The 8,603-nt window shown below is 57.6% G+C and overlaps 1 protein-coding gene across 1 annotated transcript; it reads right to left on the reverse strand.

The window, feature by feature from the left end:
- Window positions 1-3,980: 3,980 nt before the first annotated feature.
- Window positions 3,981-5,850, reverse strand: LOC309585786 (serine/threonine-protein kinase pim-1-like; the record flags this gene model as incomplete). The annotated part of the gene is made up of 5 exons (XM_082303647.1): window positions 5,788-5,850; window positions 5,646-5,696; window positions 4,964-5,330; window positions 4,409-4,585; window positions 3,981-4,084 (listed from the first exon to the last, which is right to left on the reverse strand). Exons 3-5 carry the CDS (start codon window positions 5,307-5,309, stop codon window positions 3,981-3,983), a joined length of 627 nt encoding a protein of 208 aa, XP_082159773.1. The 5' UTR covers window positions 5,310-5,330; window positions 5,646-5,696; window positions 5,788-5,850.
- Between the last annotated feature and the right edge of the window lie 2,753 nt (window positions 5,851-8,603).

Consider the following 8,603-nt stretch of genomic DNA (forward strand, 5'->3'; position numbering starts at 1 on the left):
GCATTTTTCAGGGTTATTCTTTCTAATAGCAGTTCTATGCACGAATATGTCTTGCTGGTTGTCACACCTTGTTATAAAACCAAAATTTTGCTAAACATTATACCATTTTACTATCCCTAAGATCTTAGCTACTACGATCTTTTCCTTTTTCCGAGTGGCTGCTGTTTTCTGTCTCGCTGCATCTTTGCTCTCTCTTTTGGTCGCTCCCACGTTGGAATTGTCAGGGCTGCTGGTGCCTGCGCGCTCTTCCCGGGGTCGCGTTCGGGGCTGCGCGAGCCGGGCCGGGCCGCGCCGCTCAGTTCTCCGTGTGTTGCCTCCTCTGGTCGCAGCTTCGCTGCCGCTGCCAGGCACTGCACCCACGTCTCGGCCGGGCCCCCGAGCGGCAGCCCCCCCGTGCCCTGCTCCAGCGCGCGTCTCGGCCGGGCGCGGCTCCGCTCCACCACCACTGCCGCTGCCTGCGTGCCGCCCCTCTCGGCCGGGCGTTCCCGGGGCTCGCTCCACCACGCGCTGCGCGGGGCCGGGCGGGCACCGCCGGGTCCCACCGCGCCTCGCTCTGCTGCCGACACTGCGGCTCCCGCGGCTCCGCCCGCACGCGGGAACTGCCTCGCTGCTGCTCGCAGAGCGCTCGGTGCACGTGGCCTGGGCCGCACGGTCCCTGAGCCAGGCTTCCCTTCGCCAGGACACAGCTGACATTGCTCAACAGTCTCGGAAATTAAATAATATTCACGAAAATATTCTTCCATCTGCATATATTTTGACTCAAATATTAACTGTGTCCAAACGGTTTTCCAAAAGCCCTTGGTAAGAATTAAATCCCAAGAAACATAGAAAAAGTTCTTAAACAACCATGCCAGGAAGTGTTTCAGTTCTTTTTGAGCTTGAATCAAACTAAAATTTACAAATCATTGTTCAAGAATCTTTTTAAGTTTAAGATAAATGTCCATATGCGGCTCTGAGAGCCAAGAGACTTCCCACGGTTCCTCCATAGTTTAGACATGGAATAGCAAAGCAAAACCAAGAAGAGGAATCCAAAGTTTCCAGGGTTTACTCACACAAATCAGTCGCTTAGGGATCGGGGATCATTCTGCTCGCATTATCCACCATGATGTTGCAGTGGGGATACTGCAACATGCATATATCAAACCAGGAGTCCCGTGGAAAGGAAATATATATGGACGGATTCTTGGTAGATGTTTCAGAGAGATGTTTATTTCTCCAGCCGCATGGCCGGGGCTCTGCCCAGGAACTGTTCCAGTCACCAGACCAAGGGTCCTTCTGCCCGCGCAGGGAACACAAACCAAGCAATGGGAACGAGGCTGAGCAGGGGCAGGGAACCCCCGTGTCTGTGCCCTCAGGGCCCCTCTCCCAGGGCTACACGGCGGGGGAGGAGGCCCCAACAGGTGTGTGCTTGTGTTAAAGCCCCTCTTTTTACCCTTCCTGAGGCACTTTGTAAAGTGAGTGAGGATGCTTTTAGAGATGAGACTGGTGTTTAACTTCCCCAAAGTAAAATTGCAGTAACAGCTGCACTGCCAAGGGGGATCGTGGCCACTTACAGAGAAATACCAGTTTCTCTGCTCACTATAAAGGGAGATTTTTGAGGATCCTCTATCACCACAGGCCTGGGCCCTAGGGTGTATCACCGTGTCCCGCAGCCATAGGGAGGAAGAGGAGGAGAAGATCCAACAGGCAGGAATTGTGCAGCAAGATTGATTTCTTTAATTATTTTACTAACTCTTTTATAGACTTTTTTTTTCATGGTCTAATTGGACAAAGGACCAGCCACCCCTTGGGGGCGATTGGCTAAAATCCTAAAACATCCATTGTCAAAATATTTTTCTACTCTACCATAAACAAGACTTTTCAAGGTTGCAGGTGGCTTGGTTGTTTACATTCCCTGCTACCTCTTCTGTGAGAGAGAAAAATCTCTCATGGACTTAGAAAATAACAAGAAAATCCTCGCTAACAGCATTTTTGTACCTACAATCCTCCAAGGCAGGGTGATGTCTAAACACGGATACTGTAGGGAAGCTGGGGAAAATGGGGATTCCTGTGAATTTCTTCAGGCTTACAAGGAAAAACCCATCATCTCCTGTGTCTCTTTGCCTTCTCTGCTGTTGGCATGAATGCTTTATGGTATAGCTATATGGTATAGCTCTGTGCATTTCCCCAAGCCTCACCTGCCTCAAAGGACCCCCAGACATCCTGAAGCTGCAGTGACGATAACACTGGGGCAGAGCAGGTGCCCTTTAGTCTCTGGATCCCAACTCCTGCGTCATCTTTCCTTCTCCTGCAAGTTGTCTGAAAAAGAGATGTTTCATTATTTGGTTTCTGTAGTTTCAGGCCTCTCCTCTGGTTCCCAGGCTTCCACTGAATCACAGAATCCCTGGAACAGGCAGGTCAGATGTAATCAGAAGCTTTTCAGCTCTCCCTGATTCTGCCTGGCTTCTGCTCAATGCCACACACACTGATTTATCACATACTATAGCACAGCACCTGTTTGGTATCAGTACCTCCAGAACTAGTTTCCCAAACTCTCTGGTTTCTTTAAACCATGCAGGAAGCCCAGCACAATGCATAGAAAGGAAAGAAGAGCCTAGGCTGATTAGAGCTTTGAAGCCACAGACACCTTGTCCCTGTAGCAAGGGCAGCAGGACACAGGTTGCAGATGAACTCCTTTTATGAGGCTGCTAGAGCCAATAAGGTTGTAAGAAATGACTGTACGTGAGTGAAGATCATCTAGTGCTGTTCTGCTCAATAGAGAGACAAAACTAGAGACAAATGCTCTGGATTCACTTTCTGCTTTAGATCTTGTTCGAGCAGCTGCCTCCTCTCAGGGGCCTATTCCCTCATCTGTACGTGGGAATGTTTCCCTGTCCCCCAGAGGATGCTGTGGTTTCTAAACATGAAAAGCATCTGCTATAAAGAAAAATCTCCTGGAAGGGTAGAAGCAAATAGAAAGGGTAATAGAGATGGATGCCCTTCTGGGGCTGAAAAATGTGAAATGCAGCAGAAGCAGGAGGAGGTCTGTGGCCACTTGAGGTTGTTTTTCCTTGTCTCCCTCCCCTGCTGGACAGGAGGTGCTGCGAGCATTCAGTGATTCTTTGTTGGCATAGCAAAGTCTCCAGAAGGGAGCTGGGGAGAAATACCACTCCTTCCCCCCAGTGTTCTAAAGCTCTGGGCTACACGGTGCAACAAAGTTACCAAGAATCGCTCCCTTACATAACACAACTCCCGAATGTGAGACGGGGTTAGAGGCTGGTAACACCAGGGGGGTTCCCTTGGAGTCCCTAGGGATCACTTTCTCTGCCGCTCCTTCCTCTGCAGCGGGGGTCCCCTCACGCTCTTTCCCTGCCCCAGTGTGGGAGGCTGAGCCTGCTGGAGGTGCCCATCTGTCCCAGAGACATTTTCGGCATCTGCGCATCCCTGCACAGCTCCTGTAGACGCTGCTGTCCCCTGAATCCAGGCAGACTGGGCTGCATTTGCCTGCTGCCAGTGTGAGGGGAAGAAAGAGCAAGAGTTCATTAGGGCTTGACCTGAAATGACATTCTGGTGCTTCTGCTTTTTGTCACAGCTTTGGAACCTGAGCAGCATCTCCGTCCCTGACACCCACTGGCCCTTGGAATGCACACATGAGCCCACGTATCACTTCTGGTGAACCCAAGTGGCCGCGTCAGTTTGAAAGGGCAGCTGTTGTTTCACTGTTGCATTTCTTGGCTGGTTACAGTCCCTCCTACCTGTACTACAGCCTGTGCTTGAAGACACAAAACTGCCATGACGCCTTGAGGAAAGGCATCAAAAGCTTGACAAAGGCTGAAGGGAACACTCTGATTACCCCTTTTCCCAAGAGGGTTCTTTAGCTGAAGTTGCTAACCAGGACCAGACTTGACACCGCGGCATGGGCTTGTGGTTGTTTTATTTCTCGAGCCCTCAGTCCTGCGTGGGACTCGGTAACCGGGTGCTGCAGAGGCTCCGGCAAGGCATCAAAGACGCCTGCCCCGCACCCAAGGGTGGCGCAAGATCTCCTCCAGCGCTGGCCTGTCCGCGGGGTGCTTGGACAAACACCAGCGGATCAGATGTTGGCACTCTGGGGAGAGAAGCCAGAAAGCGCCGGTCACTTGCAGAAGGCTCCTGCCCAGCTGCTCCCGGTGCCCACAAGGCCCGGGCCGTGCTGCGTGTGCTCAGAGCTGTGCCGGCCTCCCGGCTGACTCTGCCCTTTGCGGGACAGTGGCACGGCAGGACACGCGCCACCTCCTTCAGCCAAGCGGGCCACACCGACCCCGTCGTCACGGGCCGCCTCCTGCGGCCAGCCCTTGAGGGCAGATGGGCCTCCCGCGGAGCTGCGTGAGGGCCACGCTGGGCTGCGCGGTGCCATCTGCCAAAGCCTGCCTTCTTAAGGCTGGACACCAACCTGGAGAGACCTGCTGCCAGAAGAAGAGCTGCCCCGACACGATGTCACGGTCCTCCTGGAAGGGCATGTTCCCGCAGACCATGACGTACAGCAGCACGCCCAGGGACCAGATGGTTGCCGAATGGCCGTGGTAGCAGCCAAGGCAGATCCACTCGGGTGGGCTGTACACGTGTGTTCCTAGGGGACACAGGCAGCGCTGTCCAGGCGCAGGCTGCTGGCTTCCAGAAGCAGGGGCTGCACCGGTGGCCACAACTTCCCCCCGAGGCCACCGGGCGTCCCCCAGCCAATTGGCCAAAGCCAGGAAACCATTCTGCAAGGCAAACAAGGCCAGCGGAGCAGCCCAAGCCCTTGCAGGCCTGCCAAGCCGAGCGGCCGGGGCCTGGCTTTGGCAGCCCCCCTCTGTGGGCAGGGCTGGCAGCCGGCTCCTGGGGCACAGCATCTGGCCCGTGCCAAAGGGCAGCCGGCAGCCGGCTGAATGCCGCACCCCGCAGCCCAGGAGGGAACGGGGCTGTGCAGTGCCTGGCACTGGGAGCGGGGCCCGGCCTGTGGGCTCACCGGCAAATCGCGTGAAGGCCTGCTCCTGGAGGAAGGTGCCGCAACCGAAGTCGATGAGCTTCAGGTCGCCGCTCTCCGGGTCCACGAGGAGATTCTCCGGCTTGATGTCCCGGTGCAGGACGCCGCAGGCGGTGCAGTGCCGCACGGCCTCCAGCACCTGGCAGAAAAGCCAGCGCGCCATCTCCTCGCACAGGAACCCCTGCTCCAGCAGGAAGGCCAGGAGATCCTGCGATGGCTCCGGACGCTCCATCACCAGCAGGAAGCTGTCAGGCAGCTCAAACCAGTCGAGGAGCTGGATGATGTTGTGGCAGCCAGAGCCCACCTTCTCCATGAGCACGATCTCCATGGGAACACGGGTGCCGTCGGGCTGTGAGGAGGAGACAGTGCCTCCAGCAGGCCTGATGCTGCCCTGTGCCTCCGCTGCCCCGCGCCTGGGATGCCCCAGTGCCCCCTTGGGCAGCCTCCCTGGTGCTTGGGCTTCCTCCCGCCCAGGGGATGCTTGGGGGGTGCCCCCCTGCCCGGCCCCACCACCGGTGTTCGGCATCCCCGGGCCCGCCGTGCTCCGGCTCGCACGCTGAGCCCACGCCCGCTCCCCCCGCCCTGCGCCGCCTCCCGCCCTCGGGGCCCGGCCTTATCCCTGCCCGCCGCGCCCCGCTCTGTCGCGGGGGCCCCGCTCACTCACCAGCTCGTACCACTGCAGGACGCTCTCCCGGGCCACGCGTTTGATGGCCACCTGCAAGCCCACGAGAGACGGGGCTGAGCTCAAGCCCTGCCCCGCCCCGCCCCTGGCCCTCCCCCCGCGCCCCGCCGTCCGGGCCACTTACCGGGCTCCCGTCTGAGAGGCGGATGCCCGAGAAAACGGTGCCGAAGCCACCGCTGCCCAGCTGCGGGCCCAGCTGGTACAGCTCCTGCAGCTTCTTCTTTTGCCCTGCGACCGAGACCGAGCCATCAGCCTTGCGCCCAGGGCCCCCCCGGCCAAGTGCCCGCGAGTGAAGCGGGCCGAGCCACCGCGGGCCACGTTGCTCTGACCTGCTTCCTGCTGCGCGCCGGGCAGCGGCCACCGCCTTGCAGCCGTCGGGCTGGCGAGCGGCAGAGCTGGGGCAGGGGAGCGCGCAGAGGCGGCTGCAGGAGCCGGAGGGCAGCGGGGCAGGGCGGCACCGTCGCTGTCCCCGGCATCGTGGGCTGGACTCTGCTGTTGAGGACTGCCGGGGCTACAGCCCGAGGACTCGCACAGGGGGGTGTCAGGAGCAGCTGCAAACCAGGGAGGGGTTTTTTGAAGCCGTGGCCTCAGAAGCACTGGAAACAGCCAGAGACTCTGCTGCTCTCAAGGGCCCTGGCCTGGCCTGGGGATGCCCCTCAAGAGCCCCGAGGGAGCCTCAGACAGCTCCTCAGAAGATCTCACCTGCTACCAGAAAGGCCTTCCTGGTAGTCGGTGGCCGTCTCGGAGCAGCTTCCTGGAGATGGAGGAACCTCCTGGGTCTCTTGAGGGACGTCTCCGCCACCAGGCACGGGCTGTTGCCAGCTGGCACAGCCGGCACAGCGTCCTGGGAGCTGTGGGCTGGCAACTGCTGGCTCCAGCTCACTTGCTGCTCCGCCACCTGCTCCTGAGAAGGCTCCCCTGGATCGGGCTGGGCTCCCACTTGGACTTCTGGGCTTTCCCTGGCCACGTCAGTTGTCAGGGTTGCGCCCGTATTGTTGAAGTCCGTGAGTCCAAGGGAGCTGGGAGACCTGTCCACAGGCTCTGCACCTTCTGCAGGCTGACAGGTCTCACTGAGTGTCTGCAGGGGATAGAGGCTGTCAGAGATAGCCGAGGCTCGTGGCAGGATGGAGGATCTCTGACAGCCTGAGCTTCTTGCCTGGATGGCGGGTCCCTCGTGGTGTGCCATCCTTGCAAGGCTTGAGGCTCTCCCAGGGATGGAGAATCTTGCTGGGAGCAGCCTCTTGAAGGGATGGAGGCTCCTGGAGGAGCTGGACGAGCCACAGCAGGGCAGGTGGCCTCGCTTCAGCAGCTCCTCCAGTTCTTTCCACAACGCCTGCCACATCCCAGAGTAGAGCGGCACCCATGTCCCATTGTGAGCCCAGAGCAGCAGCATCAGGTCCTGCAGCTCCTGGGCCACTGCCACGCAGGGGCCGCAGCTGCAGGGGCTGTCCAGGGGGCTCGCGGGAGCACGTGGCCGCTTGCGAGGGGTCGCCCGAGGCCTGGAGGACCTGGGAGCCACAGGGGCTCCTCGCTTCCTCCGTGAGCCTCTGGGCTGCACCCCGGGGCGCTTGCGCCTCTTCAATGTCCGTGCCTGCCGCCTCCGTGGTTGCCAGTGGCCAACGGCCCACCAGACAGCCACAGTGGCCAGCAGCAGGACAAGCACAATCACCAGGACGCCACCGTCACACATGGCTCCGGCACGTCCCATCGCGACTGCACTGGCAGCTGCAGGTGCTGGCCTGTGTTACGTAGCGACTGCGTGGTGATGTCACAGTGCCGTGGGCCAGGACAGCCGTGTGACATCCCAGCCCTGCCTCTCGCCAGCGCTCAGCCCCTTTGTGCCATCACAGCCCTGTGCCCACCTCAGGGATCAGCAGAACCAGCTCATCTCTGAAGATGCACATGGCCAGAAAAAGCCTGGCAGTAAGAACAGGAGCTCAGCCTGCTGCAGGGAATCATTCCCTGCAGCAAGTGGCACATCAGGAAGAGTGCTGCTGCCACCAGTGTCAAGCCCATGGCTCCCAGGACACTGCAGCGGTACCAACTGGAAACACCCACTACTCTGTGCCTGAGAAGTTCTTCCAGAGACAAAGGGAGTTGAAGTTCCTGTGTCTCTGCGGAGCTCTCCTGAACTGGCTGTCGAAGGCAGGAAGAGTTTTCTGCAACAACTCACCAACTTCTGCGGTGCCTCTTTTCTAAATAAGTCAGGATTTCCCAAGGAGCGCTCATGGTCCTCCCAGTGCTCTGGTTTTGACAGGCATAGGGTTCCTTTTTTCCCAGTTGCTGGCACACGCTGGGTTCAGATTCACAATGGGAATGCTGTGGATCAAACAGGGGTGGTTTGGTTTCTGCTGAGCAGGGCTTGCCCTCTTCAAGGACTTTGCAGTGTCCCTTGGTACAGTGCATGTTTTCCACTGGGAAGGGAGGGAGGAGTGTTGAAGACAGAGGCAAAGAACACATTAAACACCTGTGCTGTGTCCCTGTCCCTGTTTGTGAGGTGACCATCCATATCCTGGAAGGGGACAATGTTATTTCTACAATGTTTTTTTCCACTAATATGTTTAAAAACACTCTTTTTATTGTGCCCCACATTTCTTCCTCTCCAGCTGAGCTTTCACTGCACCAAAGTTCTCCCTACAGTGGCAAGAGACATCTCTGTGGAAGGAATGAGAAGGAGGTGTCTTTACAAACTATCTGTGGGCCTGATGGTAGATAAAGCCAGATACTGATAGGTGAAAGAAGCAAAGCGAGGAACCACAAATTCCATAGGAATTCCACTAATTGACACAGACTGTTACTCACTCAAGACTCTGCTAATCCCTGGATTTAGAGAAAAAGAACAGAGACACGAGGAAAAGAATGAGGGTGGGGGGTACACATTAGAAAGGGGGTTTTTATTAAGCCATTTGGGAAGTCTGTACCTCTCAAGTACCTCAGCCA

This window comes from Coloeus monedula, assembly GCF_965178545.1.
Source record: "Coloeus monedula genome assembly, contig: HAP1_SCAFFOLD_330, whole genome shotgun sequence".
In the NCBI taxonomy this organism is placed as follows: Eukaryota; Metazoa; Chordata; class Aves; order Passeriformes; family Corvidae; genus Coloeus; species Coloeus monedula.